A 25651-nucleotide genomic window follows, 5' to 3' on the forward strand; every position below is an offset into this window, starting at 1 on the left:
GGGCTTCGGTCCGCCCGCAAATACTCGGCTTCATTTCAATCCTGCTTTCAGGTTTCCCACATGCCACTGTGAAAACAGAATGCCGGAGTAGATGGGCCATCGGCCTGAACCAGGAGCACTATTTTTCTGTCCTTGTGACTAGGTGGACAATATTATGCAGCTCCTGTGCAATCACTAATCCAGGAGAAGCCAACACGATGCTCTCTAGGTAGAAAGTGGCCTGTAAATTATTTAAGCAAATACAGTGGTAAAGGTAAAGGGACCCTTCACCATTAGGTCCAGTCGCGGACGACTCTGGGGTTGCGGCGCTCATCTCGCTTTATTGGCCGAGGGAGCTGGCGTACAGCTTCTGGATCATGTGGCCAGCATGACTAAGCCACTTCTGGCGAACCAGAGCAGCGCACGGAAACGCCATTTACCTTCCCGCCAGAGCGGTATCTATTTATCTACTTGCACTCTGACATGCTTTCGAACTGCTAGGTTGGCAGGAGCTGGGATTGAGCAACAGGAGGTCACCCCACCGCGGGAATTCGAACCGCCGACCTTCTGATGGCAAGTCCTAGGCTCTGGGTTTAACCCACAGCGCCACCCGCATCCAAATACAGTGGTACCTCGGGTTAAGGACTTAATTCGTTCTGGAGGTCCGTTCTTAACCTGAAACTGCTCTTAACCTGAAGCACCACTTTAGCTAATGGGGCCTCCTGCTGCGGCCGTGCCGCTGGAGCACGATTTCTGTTCTCATCCTGAAGCAAAGTTCTTAACCCAAGGTACTATTTCTGGGTTAGCGGAGTCTGTATCCTGAAGTGTATGTAACCTGAAGCGTATGTAACCTGAGGTACCACTGTAAATAAATAAATAAATAAATAAAGGGAAGCGTGTGCTCAGTTGGAAATCCAATTGCTAATTTTTGATGAGAAATTTCAGAGTCCCTGCCATTCCTTATTATCTTTAAAACATACTTGGATCAGGCATTCATAGAGAGTAAGCCTTCAAATAGAGGCTTTTCCTCAGTAAAGTAGGACTTCACAGCTACCAAACTTACAGGCAAGAACAAACTTCTAATATCCTGTTTGAAAGCAGCCCAAGCAGTCTGTGTCCACAAGACCACTTCCTTATCTAGAATTTGGACCCAACATGCATTATACATTTAAAGCATCATGATACCACTTTACACAGTCAAGGCTTCCCCCTGTTCTGGGAGTTGTAGAATGTTAAGGGTGCTGACAGTTGTTAGGAGACTTCATTCTCTTCACAGAGCTACAATTCCCAGCGTGGTTTAACAGGTAATATCTCTCCCCAGGGAACTCTGGCAATTGTAGCTCTTTGATGAGAACAAGGGTATCCTAACAACTTTCAGCACCCTTAATAAGTTCCCATTGCTCATTGCTCGGTCCCTGGTCCTGCCAACCTAGCAGTTCGAAAGCACATCAAAGTGCAAGTAGATAAATAGGTACCACTCCGGCAAGGAGGTAAACGGCATTTCCGTGCGCTGCTCTGGTCCACCAGAAGCGGCTTAGTCATGATGGCCACATGACCCGGAAGCTGTACGCCGGCTCCCTCGCAAGGTGAGCGCCGCAACGCCAGAGTTGGTCACGACTGGACCTAATGATCAGGGGTCCCTTTACCTTTAGCATGGTCACTGCCTGTATTATCCTTGCATTTATAATATTTTTTGGTTTTTCAGAGATGGGAGAATCTTTCATCTGTTGATTGCTGGAAAAATACAGCCCACCTGTCTCAACAACATTGCTATGTGTGCATCCCTTAAAAAAAATAAGAACTGAGGCTCTAGACTTCCAAACGGATAATCTAATTACAAGAGCAAGAAATTCAGACAGAAATCGTCAGAAAGTGAAATCTGTCTTTAATAATGCAAGTGGAACAGTGTGTGTGTGTGTGTGTGTGTGTTTTAAAAACACTGCCAGGGGACCTCTGGCCTAAAAGAACCCAATATTTCTGTATCTCTGCAAAATTCATTTCCATCTATTCAAGTGGTTGATTAGGCTACTTGAAGAATACAATGCATTAAATTGAGAAACAAGGAAAAGCTGCAAGCTGATAAAGGGACAATTACTTTAATATTTGGCATTCATTAAAAACCAACCAGCTTAATTCCCCCCACTCTTGTAAAAGAGATAATAGTCCAATAAATATTCACAGTTTTAGAAAAAGACTGAGAATTAGACAAAGAAATTTATATGTGGAAAGTCTTTGGACATGTAACAACTCCTTGCTTGAAGGCCCACTCTAAAAGGCAACGCTAAGAAAAATTAACACTTTCAGTGGTCTCCTGCTAATAAAACCAAAGTGTATTTTTAGGCAACGGCTTAAAGTGATGCAACTTTCCTTCCTTTCCCTTTTTTTAAAAAACCAACCCTCCTCCTGCACCTTTAAGAGCAGATCAGGACACAAAAATAGAGGTTTTGCCATGCTAGAAGCAGCTGTTGATGGTTGAAAGCACAGGATTAGGAGCAGTAAAATAAGGTGGTAACCCCAAATGTGATTATTTGAGAAATGATAAAATCTCCAGCTCAGATTCCACCTTCTGTCTAGTTTAAGCCAAAAACATATTTTGTACGGCTCCCTTCCTGTACAGCAGCAAACCAAGAATAAATTCCTGTTTCTCTGAATCCTACCCCGCCATATTTATATATAACCTGTACACTTCTCTACTCACAACAACAAACAGCTCACACTCTCAAACAGCACAGTTAGGATGGTATTTAGGTGAAATATTTCAGATGCCTAACACAAGGAGCTGTGTGCTTTGACAAACCATTTCATCCAGAGCACTTATCTACCATTTAAATTTTAAGCACCACTGGGATAAAATGGGGTCAGTCAGCATATAAATACACGACTGTCTATTCCACACACCCCCAAAGCACTGATTAATCTAGCCCAGTGCTGTCTTCTCTGGTAGGCAATTGCTCTCCAGTATCTCATTGGAGGCCCTTCCTAGGCTTGCTATCCAAAATTCATTTAGCTGGACCACAGGAAGCCGTCTCATTTGGGGTCAGACTGCTCATCCATCTAGCCCAATACTGCCTGCTCTGACTGGTAGCACCTTTCCAAAGCCTCACGCAGATGACTTTTGAACCAATTGCTAGCTGATCCCTGGGGATGCATCAGACCTGCCACTTGTAAAAACTTGTGCTCTACAATTGACCAAAGGATAAACCAGGCCTGGCTATAGAACTGAATTGCCCTTGGTTGCCCTGATGGATGACCTTTGCAGAGTTCTCTGCACCCTTGCTCCTGCTTCTTGATTTCTCACTAGCATTTTATACTATCAACCATGATATCCTCCTAGACTAGCTCCAGAGAATGGGAATTGGGGCACTGTATTACAGTGGCGCTGTGGTGTATTACACTGTATTACAGGGACGCGGGTGGCGCTGTGGGTTAAACCACAGAGCCTAGGACTTGCTGATCAGAATAATAATAATAATAATAATAATAATAATAATAATAATAATAATAATAATAATTTATTATTTATACCCCGCCCATCTGGCTGGGTTTCCCCAGCCACTCTGGGCGGCTTCCAAAAGAATATTAAAATACTGTGATACATCAAACATTAAAAGTTTCCCTAAACAGGGCTGCCTTCAGATGTCTTCTAAAAGTCTGGTAGTTGTTGTTCACTTTGACATCTGGTGGGAGGGCGTTCCACAGGGAGGGCGCCACTACCGAGAAGACTCTCTGCCTGGTTCCCTGTAACTTGGCTTCTCGCAGTGAGGGAGCCGCCAGAAGGCCCTCGGTGCTGGACCTAAGTGTCCGGGCAGAACGATGGGGGTGGAGACGCTCCTTCAGGTATACTGGACTAAGGCCGTTTAGGGCTTTAAAGGTCAGCACCAACACTTTGAATTGTGCTCGGAAACGTACTGGGAGCCAATGTAGGTCTTTCAAGACCGGTGTTATATGGTCTCGGTGGTCGCTCCCAGTCACCAGTCTGGCTGCTGTATTCTGGATTAGTTGTAGTTTCTGGGTCACCTTCAAAGGTAGTCCCACGTAGAGCGCATTGCAATAGTCCAAGCGGGAGATAACCAGAGCATGCACCACTCTGGTGAGGCAGTCCACAGGCAGATAGAGTCTCAGCCTGCGTACCAGATGGAGCTGGTACACAGCTGCCCTGGACACGGATTTAACCTGTGCCTCCATGGACAGCTGTGAGTCCAAAATGACTCCCAGGCTGTGCACCTGGTCCTTCAGGGGCACAGTTACCCCATTCAGGACCAGGGAATCCTCCACACCTGCCCGCCTCCTGTCCCCCAAAAACAGTACTTCTGTCTTGTCAGGATTCAATCTCAATCTGTTTGCTGTCATCCATCCTCCAACCGCCTCCAGACACTCACACAGGACCATCACCACCTTCACTGGTTCTGATTTGAAAGAGAGGTAGAGCTGGGTATCATCCGCATGCTGATGAACACCCAGCCCAAACCCCCTGATGATCCTTCGCAACGGCTGCATGTAGATGTTGAAAAGCATGGGGGAGAGGACAGAACCCTGAGGCACCCCACAAGTGAGAGCCCAGGGGTCTGAACACTCATCCCCCACCACCACTTTCTGAACACAGCCCAGGAGGAAGGAGCGGAACCACTGTATGACAGTGCCCCCAGCTCCTAACTCCTCAAGACGGTCCAGAAGGATGTTATGGTCGATGGTGTCAAAGGCCGCTGAGAGATCCAGCAGAACTAGGAAACAGCTCTCACCTTTGTCCCTAGCCCACCGGAGATCATCAACCAGTGCGACCAAGGCAGTTTCAGTCCCGTGATGAGGCCTGAATCCCGACTGGAAGGGATCCAAATGGTCCACTTCTTCCAGGCCGGTGGTTCGAATCCCCACGACGGGGTGAGCTCCCGTTGCTCGGTCCCTGCTCCTGCCAACCTAGCAGTTTGAAGGCACTCAAAGTGCAAGTAGATAAATAGGTACTGCTCCAGTGGGAAGGTAAACGGCATTTCCGTGCACTGCTGTGGTTTGCCAGAAGCGGCTTAGTCATGCTGGCCACATGACCCGGAAGCTGTACTCCGGCTCCCTCGGCCAATAAAGCGAGATGAGCGCCACAATCCCAGAGTCGGCCACGACTGGACCTAATGGTCAGGGGTCCCTTTACCTTTACCTTTATTACAGTGGTATGAATCCTACCTTCAGGACTGAGTCCCAAGCGTAGCATTGGAAAAGTGCCTTTCAGCCCCCTGGCAACTATCCTATGGGGTGCCCCAGGGGACAATCTCTGGTGCTATTTAAGGGTCATCTAGTCCAACCCCCTGCAATGCCGGAATCACTCGACATGGGGCTCAAACCCACGACCCGGAGATTAAGAGTCTAATGTTCTACCAACTGAAATATCCAACCAAAGGATAAGTGCTTTCCATTCTACTTATTAGTCCAGTACAGGCATAGGGAAACTCAGCCCTCCAGATGTTTTGGGACTACAACTCCCATCATCCCTAGCTAACAGGACCAGTGGTCAGGGATGATGGGAGTTCTAGTCCCAAAACATCTGAAGGGCCGAGTTTGCCTATGCCTAGTCCAGTAGGTGTGAATCTGGTTGGTTAGCTTAAAAATGCAGGCCGAACATAATTCAGGAGCACCTCTACATGTAGCCAAGCTCTTAAGCCATTTAAAATTAGAGAGCTTCCTGTGATTCCCACAAATGCACATTTGCACTTGAACAACGGCAGAGAAACAGTCAGACAAAGATAAAGAACTTTTGATGATGGAGCACATTTTCAGAAGCCCGTTTCTATTGTATTCCATGACTCATAGGAAGGGGGATGCCATACTTGACTGATAAAGAACTCTGATGTCACGATGGCTAATTTTAGATTTACACAATGCCCATATTCCGGTCTAAGCCAGGTTCTTATCTTTGATAATAAATTCTCAGAGCATAGACTGCGACTTTCAAATGGAAAAATGCAGTACCTAGCAGTAGCCCTTTCTAGGACACAGCAGCTTTTATGAATGCCTCCTAACAATCCATAGCCTGTAAGCTTCGATAAACTGTATAATAGATTTTTTGCATTGTTTGAAGGCATTAGAAAAAAATTAAGATGGATTTCAACAAGAACTGCTTCCAGCAGAGCATAAAATCTTGCGACGTATGTTACAATTCATTTGCCAATTACATAGGAAAATCGGGTTCGTTGACTTCCTACTTCCTTGAAAGCTGTCTGTACGTGTCTATACATGTGCCTGCACAGTCTAAGAATCCAAGTAGCTCCCAATGCATTGCAAAGGCAATAACCAATATTATTATTATTATCAGTGGAGTGCTGGACTCTAAAATGATTTACCTGCTTTTACCCATTCACATAATGCTATATTTTCAGATTCTCTGACTTAGGTCAACAGAAGAATAGTGTCCAGATCAAGGGAATTAATAAAAAGGTAAAGGACCCCTGAGAGTTAAGTCCAGTTGCAGATGACTCTGGGGTTGCGGCGCTCATCTCGCTTTATTGACTCAGGAAGCCGGCGTACAGCTTCCGAGTCATGTGGCCATCATGACTAAGCCGCTTCTGGCAAACCAGAGCAGCGCACGGAAACGCCGTTTACCTTCCCGCCAGAGTGGTACCTATTTCTCTACTTGCACTTTTTGGCGTGCTTTCGAACTGCTAGGTTGGCAGGAGCTGGGACTGAGCAACAGGAGGTCACCCCACCGCGGGAATTCGAACCGCCGACCTTCTGATTGGCAAGCTCAAGAGGCTCAGTGGTTTAGACCACAGCACCACCCACGAGGGAAGTAATAGTCCCGCTCTATTCTGCCTTAGTCAGACCACACCTGGAATACTGTGTACAATTCTGGGCACCACAATTTAAGAAGGGTGTTGGCAAGCTGGAACGTGTGCAGAGGAGGGCAACCAAGATGATTAAGAATCTGGAAACCAAGTCTTATGAGAAACGCTTGAAGGTGCTGGGTATGTTTAGCCTGCAAAAGAGGAGACTGAGAGGAGACATGATAGCCATCTTCAAATATCTTAAGGGCTGTCACATAGAGGAGGGAGCATGCTTGTTTTCTCCTGCTCTGGAGGACAGGACCCAAAACAATGGCTTCAAATTACAAGAAAGGAGATTCTGGCTAAACATTTGAAAAACTTTCTGACAGCAGGAGCTGTTCGGCAGTGGAACAGACTCCCATGAGAGGTGATGGACTCTGCTTCCTTGGATGTTTTTAAACAGAGGTTGGATGGCCATCTGTCATGGATGCTTTAGCTGAGATTCCTGTATTGCAGGGGGTTGGACTAGATGACCCTTGGGTCCCTTCCAACTCTAAGATTCTATGATTCTAAGTTAGTGGTACTTAGTTCCCATTGAAATCAATGGGAAAAGTTTGAAGTCAAGCTAGTCGTCCATTGATTTCAGCAGAAACCCAGTAACTGGATGCAACTCTGTATAAAAATGTTTCAAGAAAGACAGAGTATTTCTTCAGATACATCCATTAGACAATACAGGATGCTTGCTGATAATTTTTTATGGGTCCAAAGAGATGACAGTCAATTTTATTTATCGGCTTCAAAGTCTGAGAGCTAGACTGCTTTGAGAACATGTTTAGACCATGTCTAAACAGTGCCTTTGAACTTGGGGCAGAGCCGAATTGAATTCAATGTAGTTCATTATGGACCATCCATGCTGAACATTTTTGAAATCAATACAGGTAGTTGCCCCAGCACATGATACAACCATGCTCAAAGCAGCAGGTCTATTTCCAGCCCATCTCCACTATGCATTTAAAGCAACATCATAACACATACATAGTCATGATTTCCCCCAAAGGATTCTGGGAACTGTAGTTTGTTAAGGGTGCTGTGAGTTGTTAGGAGACCCCTATGTTAGAATTCCTGCTCCATGATTGCAGTCATGCGACTTTTGTCTATCACATGACGGTATATGTTTTGATTCCACAGAGTGGGAAGTGACAGAGACGGGATGTTTGTGTTGCTGTGTTCCGTGAAGTGGGACTATTGTCCTTTGTTTTTTTCTCTTTGTTGTCTGATGCTAGAGAGAGAGGGAGCCATGTTGCAGTGTTCCGTGTGTGTTTATATGCAAATAAAGTAGATTAGCCAAAATGCTGAGTTGCTGAGGTCTGTCACGTGAACTGCGCAAACTCAGTGGATCCCTAAGTGTGCTGGTGTCGGTTAGCATTGGTCGCTGTGATGTTCGGGCTGAAGAAAACTTTTGAAGCTCCTGAACGATTGACCAGCAGGGAGGGAACATGCCAGTCAGGCATGTTTCTCTACCAGGGTCCTACTCAAGTGTAGGCTGAGCTCCCTATCCCTGCTCATACATCTAAAATTCCCAGTGTTCTATGAAACTGAAGCTCTGTGAGGAGAATAGGAGGAGAATAGGAATATCCTAACAACTCTGCACTCCCCAGAATTCTTAGGGGGAAGCCAAGTCTATTAAAGTGGTTTAGTGCATACAGGGCTTGGAACACTGACTGAATATCGAGATGCTTGAGGAATAGGGTCAATTCAAGACAATTTGTTGCCTTATTTATTTATTTTATTGTATTCTGTTGCCTGAGCTGAAGAATGATGGTGCCTTCCACATAACGAAGCCAACTGAATCTTCAGTGTGACAAGATAGCATCTCCCACTGTACCTGAGGGCAGCCGATCAGCTTAAAGGGCTCAGGAAGGCTGCACGACACACAAACATCTGTCCTCCAACATAAGGAAACAGCCCATTCATACTCTGCCTAATAAGTAAGGAGCTCAGGAATTCACTCTCTGCCAATTCAGACTTGCACAAATTCAGCCATGAACTCAGTGCACCTCTCCTGGACGCATAGATCAGAACGCATACATTCTGATTTCTCTAAATTTTACAGTATAGTTCTCAGCTCAATGTATCAAAATGCAGTTTAAAATAATTTTGCGAGGAGAAATGCATAATTAAATATGTGCAGGGTTTGTTTGCTTTCCCCCCAAAGGTGCAGATTAATTCAGAAACGGGAAAGAATTGATTCATGGATGAAAACATGCAAAAGCAACACAGGCCTATTGGGGAATGCCATGCAAGTTGCCCTCAGTTCTACAGAAGAAAGGTGGGATGTTAAGTACAATCAATTAATAGTGCCCTGCCTTGAGAAAAAACTTTGGAAAGTACAAGGGGGAGGGAGAAAGATCAGAACTGACAGTACCAGACAGGGCTATACTTGGGACATTAACATTTGCAGTTTCAATCAGACACCACATGAAAAGTTTCCTGTGGGGAGGTTGCATTAAAAGGACTATTTCAAGAAGACATTTGATTTAATGTGGCAGCATCTGCAAGCTGTGAGCTAATGGACAGAAAACCCATTTTCCTGACAAGTAACATTTTTAAAAGGAGGGAAACCCACCTTTTAGAGCAGTAATTACTGTTTTTGGTTTTAATGGAAATCATGTTTTCTAGTGTATCCAGGGGGGCAATCTAGATTCATCTACTAGAATAAGCATTCGCTAAAATGCACGTTCTTCGCTGTGTCACTTCACGACGCCAGCATAGATGGATGCGGCAAATTATTCCCTGCACAAATCTGTATTAACAAATGGTTAGTGTTGCAAGACAAATGTGAAGAAGCCGAGCAAACTATGGATGAAAGTTTGTTCGGTACGGTAAGCTCAGCGTTATCTTGCTTTCAGCATCACCACACTCCTGAAACACAACTTGTGTAACCCATCAAGTTGAACTTTACTCAACCAGCCATTTATAGTGCCTTGCCAAGGGCTTGACATTTACACCTCCACTGTTATTTTCAGTTCTGGGCAACAGCAAAAATAAAAAATAAAAATGTAACAGGCCTACACAACTTTTTATCAAGCATCTGTTAGGACATCATGGGTGGCTTGTGGACCGCTTGATGGATCACAAGTTGTGTAGGCCTGATATAACAAGGGCAGAGTGGAGACATATCGTGGTGGGGGCTGATCTGTTTGGGGGTGAGACAAAAGTACACAAAATAGCTCACCAGAGAAGCATCAAAGGGGCAGCGCTAATGTAAGGAAGCATTGAGAACATTTTCATCCACAGCCTTGCATTTGTACCAGTGGTGGATAAAAACAGAGAAGCAAATATGGTCCCACACCCCACGACACAAGGTGACTCCCATATTAGGGATGGGAGAGGAATTCGATTCAGAATTTTAACGAAACCTACATAATTCACACATTCCAAAACAAACATAGAGTCAACCCAAGCTACCCTTTAAAATCCACACTTCTCTGAATTTTGTAGAGCAGCTTCCCAACTAAATAATGTGTAAAGGGTAAAGGTAAAGGGACCCCTGAGCATTAGGTCCAGTCGTGGATGACTCTGGGGTTGTGGCGCTCATCTCGCTTTACTGGTTGAGGGAGCCGCCGTACAGCTTCCGGGTCATGTGGCCAGCATGACTAAGCTGCTTCTGGCGAACCAGAGCAGCGCACGGAAACGCCGTTTACCTTCCCACCAGAGCGGTACCTATTTATCTACTTGCACTTTGACGTGCTTTCGAACTGCTAGGTTGGCAGGATAAATAATGTGTACAACAATGCAAATATTGGCGAAACTGGCATACAAAAATGCCTAATATTAGGGGGAGCTGCTTGCATAATGTGTATATCAGGCAAAATTGCCTTAAAAGTGTCTATCAGGAAAATAATAATGTTGAATGTTCATGAGGACTTAAAAATAAATAAATCACGAACTGATGTTGAAATGTGGAGAGTTGAACTTAAGAGTGGAGAAATGAGAAACCGAGAGAAACTTAATTTATTCCACCACTAGCTGTCACCACCTCACTTCCGCCTCAACCCCACCAACACACTTCAATTCAAGGTTCCAAAATCATGCCTTAGTGGCATGTTCTCCTTGGGGCAGTCTTCTCCTGGGGATCGAGGCCACTTGCCCTTGCCTCTTTGACTACCTCTCCCTGCCCCAATGTCCCCTAAATGTACCCCAGTGGCAGAGGTGGGTGTTCCCAGTCCCCAGAGAGGGCCTTTTCCTGCTGAGGACTGGAACCACAAGTCCCAGAATCCCCAAATGGGAAACTGACACTCCGTGCCCACTCTATGTTACTTAGGAAGCATCAGTTTCCCACTAGGGTTTCTGGGACTTGTAGTCCTAGTTCCCAGTGGGAAAAGATTGAGGACATTGACCCAAGGTAGAAGCAGCAATAGATCAATCAATCAATCTTTATTACGGTCCAGAGACCCAACAAATCATTACAAATCAATACACAATTCATACAGCCTACCTCCAGGTTAATCAAGCATTTTGTTTAGAATATAGGGCTCATTTGTTCTTGCAACCACCGATAAAAACTTTGCCACTGCTAACGTTCTAGCTTTTGTCCGGTCTTCCAGTAGGAACCTGACATAGTGAGCCTCTGATTTTCCTGGGAAAGGTACCAGCAAGGGTAGTATCAGTTCAGCCCTGGCCAAGCAGCAATAGAAGCACGAGCATCTAGTAGGCTCCTTTCAAACCTATCCCTATCCATGATTAGGAGTCGGCTGGAATCAGCCACAAGCCTTCAAAGTCTAACACTATCCAGTATACTACATTGGCCGTGTGATACAGGGTTTCTGCAACTGTGGCATATCTGAGCTTATTTTCATATCGCACCTCAAATGCAATCATTTCTTTGGTAGTAAACCTGAAGCTTTTTCTTGAGTGTTGTGCATTATCTCCCGACAGCAGTTCAATAACCTGCTTTGTAGTTGACAGATAAAGTGAGCAACCCAAGCAGCTTCACGGTGTAACAAATTAACCTGCACCTATTGCTGTCCGGCAAGAAAACACTGAAAGGATACAGCATCACCATCAAATCCTGTCCTGTCCCCACAATTTTTTTTCCTGGCTGTCCCATGATCATATTATAAAGTAGTTGTTATAAATCAAGCACTGAAGGGAGTTGTTTATTTCTGTTTTCCAATATATTTCTTATCAATAAAAAAAGTGGTGTGGCGCAAGCAAATTTTTATTCTAAAATTGTGGCCCGGGGGGGGGGGGAGTGTGAGAACCACTGCATTATGGTCTGAGAGCTGCAGATCAAGTCATTTCATTTAGGAGTTTGCAATATCAAAATATTCAAGCATCTCTTTTGCATGAACTCTCCACAGCTTTAAAAAAAAACCACAGCAGTTGATGTTTTGCAAGAAAATATCAACCCCAACTGGGTGGTATTCAACAGAGTTTTACTCAGAGGAGACCCACCCTGGGACCTTAGGGCAAAGGGTGGGTGATAAATAAATAATCGCAGAGAGAAGAAATGGAATGGTGCCTCTGCAGCAGCACAACTGGACTCCTTTATCTGCCCCAGTTGCAACAAAACATGTCTCTCCCACATCAGTCTCTACAGCCACAGCAGGCGTTGCAACCTCCCAACACTTAGACCTCACCACCTAAGGTGCATTCCTACATTGTATCCCAAGGCAGATGGATGCCAACCTGTGACTGAGTTCAGTAAATGAATGTCCATAGGTCTACGCTGAGTAAAACTTAATTGAATACAACCCATGATATTAAGTATTTTATACCTTTATCTACCCTCATCTTATAAATCCAACAGCATTTATAATAGGGACAATTTTAAAAAAGTAACCTGCTAATTTTAAATCTGGAGTATTTGCTTGAGAATTCCATGCATCGTTTTTGTCAACTCCAAGAGACACTGCCTTGGTCTGCAATCCTACCCCTTTTTACCTGGGAAAAAGCCTCACTGTTCATTGGGACTTATTTGTGATTAGAAGTGGTTAGGATTGCAGCTGTGATCTGCAGCTCATACCCCATGTATTTTTAAAAGGGAAATTGCAGCCACATTTCTAGACACTTCAAGATGTTTGTGTCATACCAGCTAGCACAAATATACATATTTTTTAGGGGAGGGGGTACGATTGTTTAAGAGGCAACAGCAGACATTTATGAATGTTTATAAGACATATGGTAGATGCCAGAGCCACTCTTTCTTGCTATTGGCAAATTTTGCTGTGAAATTTGTTTCCATAATTAATGTGTTTTGAAGTAAGTGACCTTATGTAACAACAGAATAAGCCTTAATTATTGTCGGTGATTAATCCATTCTGTTGGTTTTATTTTTAATCCTGTTATCCTAAAATTAATTTCCAATTTAAAGGTCATTTTACACGTTGGTGATATCGCATATGGCATTGCTGAGCCTCTCTTTCTTGTGAGAAATAAGAGCATCTGATTATCAAAGACACAGAGTGACTATCCATTGCCCTATATGACAGGCTGGGGGATTCTGTCCATTTCTGTATCCCCACCCACCTAATCTGTGTGTATGAGGCAAAACTGCAGTTCTTTGGATAAATCCATATATATATACAGCGGTGTCCCGCAAGACGAATGCCTCGCAAGACGGAAGACCCGCTAGATGAAAGGGTTTTCCGTTTTGGAGCTGCTTCGCAAAACAAATCTCCTATGGGCTTGCTTCGCAAGACGACAATGTCTTGCGAGTTCCTGCTGGTTTTTTTTCCTCCCCCCCTTTTTCTAAGCTGCTAATCAGCTGATCTGATCAGCAGATAAGCTGCTAAAAGCCGCTAATAGCGGTAATCCGCTAATCCGTCAATGGGCTTGCTGCTTCACAAGACGAAAAAACCGCTAGACGAAGAGAATCACAGAACGGATTCTTTTCGTCTTGCGAGGCACCACTGTCTGTGTGTATATATATGCACACACACACACACATTTTAAAGCACCAGGCCAGTTGCCCAACCAGTCCAGCCTAGTATTCTCACCAGATGCCTATGGAAAGCCGGCAAGCAGGACCTGAGTCACTTTCCCTCACTGCGAGAAGCCAAGTTACAGGGAACCAGGCAGAGGGCCTTCTTGGTGGTGGCACCTGCCCTGTGGAACGCCCTCCCACCGGATGTCAAAGAGAAAAATAACTACCAAACTTTTAGAAGACATCTGAAGGCAGCCCTGTTTAGGGAAGCTTTTAATGTTTACTAGGTTATTGTATTTTAGTGTTTTGTTGGAAGCCGCCCAGAGTGGCTGGGCAGGGTATAAATAATAAATTATTATTATTATTATTATTATTATTATTATTATTATTATTATAATTATTATTATTATTCCCCTCTGGTGGTGGTTTCCAACAACTGGTATTCAGAAGCATACTGCCTCTGACAGAGAACATAACCATCAAGGTAGACAGCCTTGATAGCAGCCTCATCCTTCATGAACTTGTCTAACCCTCTTTTGAAGCCATCCAAGTGCCATCACTGCCTCCCATGGGAGTGATTCTCTGGGAGGGGATTATGTAAGACTGGAAATGATACAGGACCTGGTCCCAATGTTGCTTCATTGGAACGTGGTCTTAGTCTTGCGGAAAGAGGTGTTAGTGCAATGCCAGGGATAAGCAGTATACACAGACTGCAGTGGCGTCTATATAATCCACATGGGTATATCAAATATTATTATTATTATTATTATTATTATTATTATTATTATTATTATTATTATTATTATTATATTTATAGCCCGTCCATCTGGCTGGGTTTCCCCAGCCACTCTGGGTGGCTCCCAACAGAATATTAAAAACACGATAAAACATCAAACATTAAAAACTTCCCTAAACAGGGCTGCCTTCAGGTATCTTCTAAAAGTCAGATACAGTCATACCTCATGTTGCGTTTGCTTCATGATACGTTTTTTCAGGTTGCGTCCCGCGGCAACCCGGAAGTACCGGAAAGGGTTACTTCTGGGTTTTGCTGCTCTTTGCTGCTCGCGCATGCGCAGACGTGCAAAATGACATCACGCGCATGCACAGAAGCGGTGAATCGCAACCCGCGCATGCAGATGTGTCACTGTGGGTTGTGTTCTGCTCATGTTGCGAATGGGCCTCCGGAACGGATCCCGTTCGCAACCACAGGTACCACTATAGTTGTTTCTTTCCTTGACATCTGATGGGAGGGCGTTCCACAGGGCAGGCGCCACTACCAAGAAGGCCCTCTGCCTGGTTCCCTGTAACCCTAGCCGTGAGGGAACCGCCAGAAGGCCCTCAGAGCTGGACCTCAGTGTCTGGGCAGAACGATGGGGGTGGAGACACTCCTTCAGGCATACTGGGCCGAGGCTGTTTAGGGTTTTAAAGGTCAGCACCAACACTTTTAATTCTGCTCGGAAACGTACTGGGCGTCTAGCAGGGAGGAGGCAGCAAAGAGCAGAAGCTAAATGCCTGATAGTGGTGAAGGCAAGCTCTGTTGGGGCAGGGTGGCGTTGAAGTTACAGAGCTAGATTTCCAGAGCTGGAGAGTGGGCACAGCGAAAGCTTTGATCTCTGGAGATGAGCCAGCCCACCCTAAGCCAAGGTGAAGGCTGGCAGATCTTTAGCTGTCCCAAGGACAGTAGAGATGCTAAATATACTCTGCTTTTTCAGAAGGGGAGTTTTTGCACATTCCCATTGAATGTAATAGAATATCAAACTTCCAAGTGACTTCAATAGGATTATATGATCCTAGCTTCATAACACTTGGGTCAAGCTCTCAATGCCCTGTGAGTTAAGCAGGAAATAGTTCCCTTTTGAAGTCAGTCTCGGGAACTAAGAATACAAGCAATATTAACTGTTTAAGGTGTTGAATGTCCTCCTTCTGGGAAACTCGCTGCAACAAAAGAGGGGGGGGAGGCTCCCATTTACAGACGTTCTTACCAAATAGGGACCCATGCTATGAATGCAAATGGAAGTTTCCCTTGCTTTGCCTAGCTACCAATCCAGCACCCAGGATTCCTCATGCAGCTCCTGTTAATGGATTGGGATTTTTTCTTAATGTGCACATTTCTAAATATGCATCCTAAAATATACATTTTAACACATTTGGGTGAATGTTTTTGAGCAAAGAATTGTATTGTGAAATCTGGAGAAGCGCAAAATCTGAAGGATAAGTATGTTCTGATCTGTGTATTAATCTAGGAGGTGTGAATTAAATGTGCAGACCAAATGAAATTCTTCTCCATTCTTGGTCATGCATACAGTATTTTTATCATTGGGAACATTGGGGAAATAATACAGCTTCTTGCATTGCAACCCTATTCATTTCTACTTGGAAATGAACCCCACTGAGCTCAGTGTGCATGGGATATAACATCTCCAAAAGGAACTGCACTCTTGATTCTTCCTCTCACCAGCATTCCTTACATAATCCAAATAAAATAAAAAAATTCCTTCCAGTAGCACCTTAAAGACCAACTAAGTTAGTTCTTGGTATGAGCTTTCGTGTGCATGCACACTTCTTCAGATATCTTGGTATCTGAAGAAGTGTGCATGCACACGAAAGCTCATACCAAGAACTAACTTAGTTGGTCTTTAAGGTGCTACTGGAAGGAATTTTTTTATTTTGACTATGGCAGACCAACACGGCTACCTATCTACTACTATAATCCAAATAAGTTGGTCTATAGGAGGAACAATTGAAGCAAAATAATGCCCTTAAGTCCTCCCTGATTTCAGCTTAAGTCTCATTTGAAATCAATGAGTTACAGAAATGCTTTAGTGAGACAGTTTGCAGAAATCTTTATTTTTCCTCTACCAAGATGGATATAAGTTAGAAGTGGGGATTTTTTAAAAACATAAAACCTATTTTCCCACCAAGCAGCAGATTCCTTTTGTCATATTATAAGCCGCTTTCTAACCCTGATGGATTCAAAAGTAAGGGGAGAAAGGGGCTGATGCTCGCCCCAAAAACTAAGCAGAGCATATTGGTGCCTGTAAGCCCTTAGCACCCCCAGACTCCCCAAAGGGCCTTGCTGGATTGCAGCCTAGAGAACTGATTAATAGTTTTCAGCAGCAATGGGTAGTACAGCAGGATATCAAGTCAACTGCACACACATAAAGCCTCCAATATACGTTTAATTGGACACCTACCTCAAACCACTGCCCATGCGACTGCATTTTCAGGATGACACAAGGATCTGGCTTGGAGAGGGCATCTCTGTCTGATATGCTTTTGCATGCGACTCTCAGTTCCACCTTCGTCAGACATGGGCTACTAAAGATCCCCAGAGTATTGGCCGCTGATTCATAGATGTTGCTCATTTTCTGCATTCTCTGTGGAAAAAGAGGGAAAGGTTCAATGGTAAAATCACTTTTAAACAGGAACACTGTATTCTTGTATCCGTAGGGAGATTGCTCCAAGAATCTTCAGTTCTCAAATAAGGGACAATTTCTAACCAATAAACCAAGCATGTTTGCTCGGTGTAGTCTTTGGTTACAAAACCAAATGGCACTCAGGGCCTGAACATGATAAATCAATGAAATCAGAGCCGTCTTTCCCATTGGTGTTAGTGGTTCGTTGTACCAGGGCACCGGCCTCTCAGGGGTGCCCCAGCAAGTGGGGGAGCTGCGCGGCTTTGCCGGCAGCCTCCCCTTTCCCTGCAAGCCCGCCAGCTGCACCCCGCCAACTATATGGCTGGCGGGCGTGCAGCTTCCTTCCGAAGCCTCCGCAGGACGAGCACGATCCCTGCAGAAGCTTAGGATAGAAGCTGCGCGGAGCTTCCCTCCCAAGCCTCTGCATCAGCTAAAGACGGCCATGTTCCCAGTCGTTGTCTTCCTCCTGCTTCCTGGCAAAAGGCGGTGTGCAGTCTTCCTGGGCTGCTTTCTCGGGCGCTCCGACATCGGAGAGCATGTCCGCCAGCACGTTTTCCTGCTTGATCGTCACCACCACGCTGGGGATCAGGGCGGTTGGGGAGGCAGAGGACATTTTCCACCGCCCCCTCCCTTGTTTTGGAGTTGCCGGGGGGGGGCGCCGGAGGGATCTTTGCACTACGGCGCAGGACATGCTTAAGACGGCCCTGAATGAAATTATTATTTATGCTCCTACTACTCTGAAGTACAGACAGATCTCACTACCTGAACACAATGTGTTTTCAGGAAATCATTTGTTAGGTGAACGTTTGCATAACAAGTTGATGATATCCATTGATTCCTATGGGAAATTTTAAGGTTGCTTATTTGTTTAGAGTACACACAGGTCCAGCTGTTTGGATAGCTAAATCTGTGGTGTGTATAGCGAGGTTTGAGTACTAATTGCTCATGTCTGTTGCCGGGGTGAGGAGACAGGAATATTGGAGTGGGAGAGGTATTGTGGTGGAGTGGAGTAGCTGGAATTTTGAGCAGCAGCACTCTGTTCCACAACAGTTTGTTGCAGTCCCAGTTGCAATACTGACAGTGACTTTCATGCTTCATATCCGTCACACATGCAATAAAACTGGTCACTTACAGAATGCAGAAGGGCAATTATATTTTGAAGTGATGTTGGTATATTCGGTTGGTATAGAAATAGCAGCGGCAGAAAGCACAGTCTTAAGAAGGATGAGCTGGAACAGAAATCTTCCATTCAAATATCAGCTCATCCATGAGTGCAGCAGGTGGCCTTAGATAAACTACTGGCACTTTCCCTTATGTCACCATTCATAATAACTTAAGGGCATAAGAGGATCCTTCCTGGGTTCCTATCTAGTTCAGCATTCTCTTTCCCACAGTGGCCAATCAGATGTGCAGGGAGAGGCCAGGAGCCAAGCGATGAGCACAACACTTGTGATGCACAGCAACTGGTATTCAGAGGCATGCTGTCTCTGATCCTGGCCAAGTAGCCATCAAAAGTCCAAAATCAAAATCCAGGGATTTCCATGGCGGTTGTAATGATTGCTGGAATCATGCTTGTGAAAGCAACGATGCCTTATGAGGAACGGCTAAGGGAGCTGGGCATGTTTAGCCTGGAGAAGAGGAGGTTAAGGGGTGATATGATAGCCATGTTCAAATATATAAAAGGATGTCATATAGAGGAGGGAGAAAGGTTGTTTTCTGCTGCTCCAGAGAAGCGGACACGGAGCAATGGATGCAAACTACAAGAAAGAAGATTCCACCTAAACATTAGGAAGAACTTCCTGACAGTAAGAGCTGTTCGACAGTGGAATTTGCTGCCAAGGAGTGTGGTGGAGTCTCCTTCTTTGGAGGTCTTTAAGCAGAGGCTTGACAACCATATGTCAGGAGTGCTCTGATGGTGTTTCCTGCTTGGCAGGGGGTTGGACTCGATGGCCCTTGTGGTCTCTTCCAACTCTATGATTCTATGAAAGTGTGCTGAACAAAACTTGTTCTCCAGCAAAGACTGGTCATCTCCCAGCCAAATCTGAGGAGCTGTTTGTTCTTCCCAGGGCTCTCATGGCAGAAATGCATCCTCTGTGCATCGGTGGTGACCTTACTGCAACGTGCCTCTTCCCAGGGATAGTTGGGCTGTTATTCTTTGGCTGTTGAATCTCCACTTTTTTAAAAAAACCTCTCACCAGAATGTATGCAGCTGCACATTCACAGGTTGCTATTGCATTGGATTTTAAATAAGCATCCTTGGCATTATTATGAATTTATGGCAGGGCTGCAGAAACTCAGCCATAGCTGCCAGGTCACACCCCACACTGACTTGGCTCTGCACTCTTCTCTAGTGATTTCACTTGGCTGGAATGTGCCCTTGTATTTCACAAATACTAGAATCAGAACTTTTCTTTTAATTTTTAAAATGAGCTTTATCGTCCCCCCCATTTTTCTTCTCTTATCTACTTTGCTTTTTGTTATTGCTTTGATATGTTCTTCAGTGTCCTCTACTGTGGGTTAATGAGGGCACTCACATGAAGGTGATGGATGGTTGTTGAAGGACCCTGTGTGAGTGGCATAGAAGGGAAGACCTCCCAGGGTGGGAGGCTGGGAGAAGAAAGGGAAGCTCCTAGGTGGGAGCTGGGAGGGCCCACCCCCTTCTGTGTGAGCCAAGGGTTAAGATCTACCTTTGAGAGCGGGCTTTGAAGTTTGCTTGCCTGGATGGAGGATGGAGAGTTTCTCTCCATATCCACTTTCCCCACACCCTCCACTGCCATGCAGCCCCCAGAAAGTTACCCAAGAGGGAATGTTGCCCTTTGCTGGAAAAAGCTTCAACAACCCTGGTTTATGGGTTGGCCGTTAACTGGTGGGGATTGTCTTGCTAAAGTACCAATATGTCAAGGCAGTGGCATCAGGAAGTATTGAATTTTGAAACTTGCTAGGGGATAGATGTCCACAGCTTCAGAGTTACAAAATTATTGGAAAGTTTTGTGTCCTTTCCATCTCAAGCGAGCAAGGGGGTGGGGTGGGGGTGAGGGTGAGGAGAGTATCATCACCCCATTCTGCTACATTCTAGGTTATTTAAAACATTGCACTTGTTCCACCTTTCCAAACAGATTAGATGGGGTGTCAACATTTGCATCATTCCAATCTCACAAGACTCTTGAAATGTACTGTAATAGGGCTGGTAATGATTACACCTAAAAACAAACCAACCTGGATGACTTCAGTATCAGGAGAGGTGGAGGGAAATCTCTCCAAGGAACAGAACCTGATTGCCTCATTCTGCTGGGATATAATAAATATCTTTTCTCCTCCTTGATATAATGCTATACACTTAACCTACTCCTTCTATATGTAGCATCCAAGGACAGAGTGGGGCTTGTGGTTCTTCTTCTATGATTCCCATGACCCAGTCACTTTATTCCTACATTACTGAAATGGAATAAGAAATGGCAGGAGGACCAAATAGGCCTTTGCTACTGGCCCTTAAGTGTAATCACTAATTTGCAATATTCCAGTAAAGTTTGAATGCATCGAAGTTGGGGGGATAAGAAAAGTACAGTGGTACCTTGGGTTAAGAACTTAATTCGTTCTGGAGGTCCGTTCTTAACCTGAAACTGTTCTTAACCTGAGGTGCCACTTTAGCTAACGGTGCCTCCCGCTGCCGCTGTGCGATTTCTGTTCTCATCCTGAAGCAAAGTTCTTAACCCGAGGTACTATTTCTGGGTTAGCGGAGTCTGTAACCTGAAGCAACTGTAACCCATGGTACCACTGTATTTTATAGCACCTTTGATCACACTCAAACCAGACTGCATAAAAGGCAGATAAGTGAAATATTCCGCTGCATCTTAAATGGAGAATTATGTATGAGTAGTTGTTATTATAGTTTGCTTTAGTATTTCCCCCTCCAATATTTCACCAGCAAATTAGTATTTTATTAGCCACTTCCTTCAGTCCTTCCCTGGCGAGAAGCTAGTATTTCTGAGAGGGAGATAGTACAGAAACATGATGGGTTTGAGGAGGAAGTGTCCTCTCTAGGTCACACCGTAATGCATTTTTCATTCACTGCCACGTTGATTTCATTTTCCCTTTCTTTCATCAGGGAAAAGGGTACATCATGTCACCTAGGGACTCCCTTACAGAGTCATTTCTCATTAACCAGTGACACACCTCATGGCAGAAGAGATAGCTGAAAAAGAGATCCATACACAAATAGAAGGTGATTCAAAAAAAGGATTATTTTTTTTAAAGAAACCTTATGTAAAAGAAAAAAAATCCTTACTGGGGAAGAAGGAAATATGTAATCAACAAGGCTAGGGATTGTTCTTTTTGTTTGTATCTGAGTATAGATGCCAAAGTACAAAATACAAACTAGTTTCTTTGGCCGGGGGGGGGGGCACATTAAATTTGAGAAATTAGAATCTGCCTGCCTGCCTCATACTTCTCCCTCCTAGACGCACTTGATGGGGACACATGACAGATTGAAATTTATTTTATATCTCTCCTGGTATGCCCCACGGAGAGCCTCAAGGTCCATAAATAGCAACACCCTAGTGGTCCCAGCCCTAAGGAAGTTAGATTAGCTTCAACCAGAGCCAGGGCCTTTTCAATACTGGCTCCAGCCTGGTGGAACGCTCTGCCTCATGAGACCAGGGCCCTGCAGGATCTGATTTCTTTCTGCAGGGCCTGTAAGACAGAGTTGTTCCGCCTGGCCTTTGGCTTGGAGCCAATTTGATTCCCTCCCCCTCTTTCTTTTTTCTTTTTCCTTTCTCCTCCTGTGATGAGGCTGCATTTTAATATTTTATTGTTTCAATATTTTAATGTTGTATTTTAATCTTGTTTTTAAGTTGTATTCATTCAACTTGCTTTTATTATTGCTTGTTAGCCACCCTGAGCCCGGCCCTGGCTGGGGAGGGTGGGTATAAATAAACATTATTATTATTATTATTATTATTATTATTATTATTATTATTATTATTATTTGTATCAGCCGCTGCAATTTTTGCACAGAGTACATCAAACTTAAAGTACAACTGAACAGCTACAATTGCCAAATGAAAAATGGTACAAATTAAGACTCAGAGAGCACCATAGTGGCCCTTATTTTAATGGTAGCTGGTAGAAGTGTTGCTGTTGCACATGCTTTCAAATAATGTGATTTACTTTTGAGTATGAAAACCAGAGCAGTGACATTATAGATTTATTGTGCCCTAGAACTGCTGCTTGGAAATTCAGCTACATGCCTTAGGTTAATGGTTTAGCACTGACATAGCCTTTGCAACCACCTTGGTCACTGTACCATGTCTTATTTTATAAGTCCAGCTGGACAAGCAGTATTTGGTATGATTCCTGAAGATGCCCGATGGTCCAATTCAGAGCACCTATTGCCTACATGTCTACCATGCCCTGAAGTGTCCTAAGTGTATGACGTTTTCCAGTGACTTATTCACTTATTAAATGTATTTATAATCCACTCTTCAACCAAAGGTCTCAAGGCACAAGTATACACAGTCTAAACCAAAGACTAAACAATAAAACTGAAACATAAAACAAGATATGACATTTGGTTTGCAAATAAAACCAGTGGTATCGACCGATATTCAGATTTCCAATGTACCTCACCGCTTCCCAAAAGTCTTTACCTGCCTATGAAATGACACCAATGCTGTGGCAAGATGCACTTTTGAGGGGAGGTCAATCCAAAGGCAAGGGTTACTGCAGAGAAAGTGGACCCTTGCTCCACTCCATGCCTAATCTCATTAGAAATTAGGATTACCAGCAGGGCTTCTAGAATGGATAGAATATTTGTGGGGAAAGGGAAGTATTGTGAGTTCGATGCAATGAATACCTTCATTCCGGCTGGACTACATATTCATTCTGTGTCCTGTTTGAGAATGTTACTTTGAGACTACGACATGTTTTGGATAAACGTATGCTGCAATGACTTCAAATCATCAGACAGAAAGAAAGGCCGCCACATTTTCATGCATAGTAATGACAGAAACCCACTGAAGCAAAAGTTCATCTCAGTGCTCTCAGTGCTCCTTCCCAACATAATTATAACACAACAATGGCTTGGAAGCAACGTCTTCCTTATGATCCCCAAATAGTTTTCCAGTGTCAATTTGTATGACTTTCCTGTCAACTCATTTTACAGATGGCAAATCACAGAGGTTAAGCAATTTATTCAGAGACCATGTCGTCAGAGCCCATGTTGATACTTTTCTGTATATTTAAAGTTCACTTATTCTGTCTGAGAGATTCTGTAACAACAAAGTGAGCCTTCAACTAAGAACGAATGAGATTTGAACACAAGCCTGTGTACTGCTTAGCAAGCCAGGTCCCCCCTGTCCACCTTAAGAGAAAAATCCTCTTCCATCAGATTCTTCTCCATCACTTGCCATTACTCCAATAAAGACACAACAGCATGGTAGAATACAGCAAAACAATATAATACCAACAAAACTTGGCTATAAATCCACATTTGAGCAGACTCTCTAACCAAACTGACATGATTTGAGCTGCCTGTGTGACAAAGCAGTTTTCCGATTCCTTTAGCATGCTTTTTACTTTTGCAAGTTCTCTTCATTTCAGAGAGGTATGCATAATAGACATTCAACACAGGCATTTGTTACATTCTGCCCTGGTAATGTCTGCAGTGGCATAGTAACTGTGAGTAACAGTTCAGGACCATGGCCAGCTCCAATATATTTACTTGTTAGTCCACCAACTGCTCACAATGGATGTGTTCGTGGAATTTGGAAAATGTGGCAGGGAGCACAGGGCAATATTGAGGAGGGTTCTGAACCCTTTGGCTGCTTTGACGTTCTCCCCACAACTACTCCCTCCAGCTACCCCTTCCCCCCCCCCTGCTGTCTAGAAATAAGCTTGGCACAGAGTTCTGAGGTAAATCACTCACAGGGATAAAGTGGAAGGTGAGAGAAGCATGAAGCACTCGTTCTCACATATATCCCTCAAAATATACACTCCTTAATTTCCTTTATTCTGCATCCATAGGGAGGAAGAGTGAGGCCTGTGTTTCTTGGTGTAACATGAAGTTCTGTCCTCAGTTTAGTTGAACCCCTTGGTTCTGTTTGTGTTCAGTTCCTCATTACAGTGGTACCTCGGGTTAAGAACTTAATTCATTCCGGAGGTCCGTACTTAACCTGAAACTGTTCTTAACCTGAAGCACCACTTTAGCTAATGGGGCCTCCCGCTGCCACCGCGCCACTGGAGCACGATTTCTGTTCTCATCCTGAAGCAAAGTTCTTAACCTGAAGCACTATTTCTGGCTTAGCGGAGTCTGTAACCTGAAGCGTATGTAACCTGAAACGTATGTAACCCGAGGTACCACTGCATTATTTTTTGAAATTATCTCGACCTCCTGATTTACAGTCTAATTCTATGTGTGTTGGCTGAGAAGTACGTCCCACTAGTTGCAATGGAACTTACTCCTAGGTAAATGTTCATAGCTGATTTTTTTCCCTGAAGGGGAAGAGCGGTAGTTCAGTGGTAGAACATCTGCTTTGCATGCAGAAGGTCCAAGATAGGAGCAGGAGAGAGCCCTTCCTGAGATTGTGAAGAGTCACTGACAGTCAGAGAAAACAATACAGAGCTAGATAGCACTGTAGTCTTAGTATCATTCCAGCTTCTATTCAAGTGCTTTCTAAAACAGCACTTAAATACTTCATTTTCTCTCTCTCTCTCTCTCTCTCTCTCTCTCTCTCTCTCACACACACACACACACACATACAGAGCATTTTATAACCATTTAACATCACAGTTACCAGCTGACATCCATTAAATGGCAGAGGATCTTCTATCATCTACTATTCAAGACAACCATGTAAGGAGAGCTGAAAATGTATTCTTTATGGACCAGCTCTGATCAATCTCCATGGCGGTAATGCTGCAGCCTATTAAAATTATCTCCATTAATGAGGACAAAGTATAAACTGTCAGCACTAAATGGAATATATATTAACACTTACTATGGAAAAGGCAAGAGGTGAGCTACCTCCTTCCAAAGAAAAGGCCAGTGCCATGAAAAATTAATTTATCCTGCTCCTGCGCTGGTATTTGTGCAACTCAGGCAACAATCAGGGATGATTATTTAAAATGACATCTATGGAAAGAGGGAAAGAGCTCTTCGCAAAATGAGCAACATCAATAAATTCAGAAAGACGACAAGATGAGAAGAATTGGCAATTGCATAATTGTGAATGCTAAGCAGATCTCTTACGGCAGCTAATGCAGTTGGACAGCAGGGTAGAAGGTCTTAGAACAAAGTGCAAACCGTGCATATGGAAATATACATATCGCTAACAATGTTAAAGGACTCATTACCATCTAACCAGCTGTTTGAAATAGAAAGTGATAAGACAGCAATGGAAAGAAATTAAGACATCTGATGCCAACAGAACTAGGCTTGTTAATTCAGCTCAACTCTCAAGTAAGTAAAGGCAGTGGGTCACTGTATTTTGACGCTGAGCTGAAACTACAGTGCCTATTTCAGCTGAGTTTTTGTACCACCACAAAATATAAAGTCAATACTGATGTTGCAAATTTCCTTCATAACC

At 44.1% G+C, this 25651-nt stretch overlaps 1 protein-coding gene across 6 annotated transcripts in view; it reads right to left on the minus strand.

Annotated features, from left to right (window-relative positions):
* Positions 1-25651, minus strand: part of CPNE4 (copine 4) — a 255178-nt gene that overhangs the window by 122399 nt on the left and 107128 nt on the right. For all 6 annotated transcript variants that reach the window (XM_083468249.1, XM_083468250.1, XM_083468247.1 and 3 more), the window contains one exon: positions 16848-17030. In XM_083468249.1, coding sequence (XP_083324375.1) covers positions 16848-17027 — 180 coding nt within the window. In that variant the 5' untranslated portion in view covers positions 17028-17030. The remainder of the gene's footprint in view (positions 1-16847; positions 17031-25651) is intronic.

Source organism: Podarcis liolepis (assembly GCF_965112155.1).
Source record: "Podarcis liolepis genome assembly, chromosome: 12".
Taxonomy (NCBI): Eukaryota; Metazoa; Chordata; class Lepidosauria; order Squamata; family Lacertidae; genus Podarcis; species Podarcis liolepis.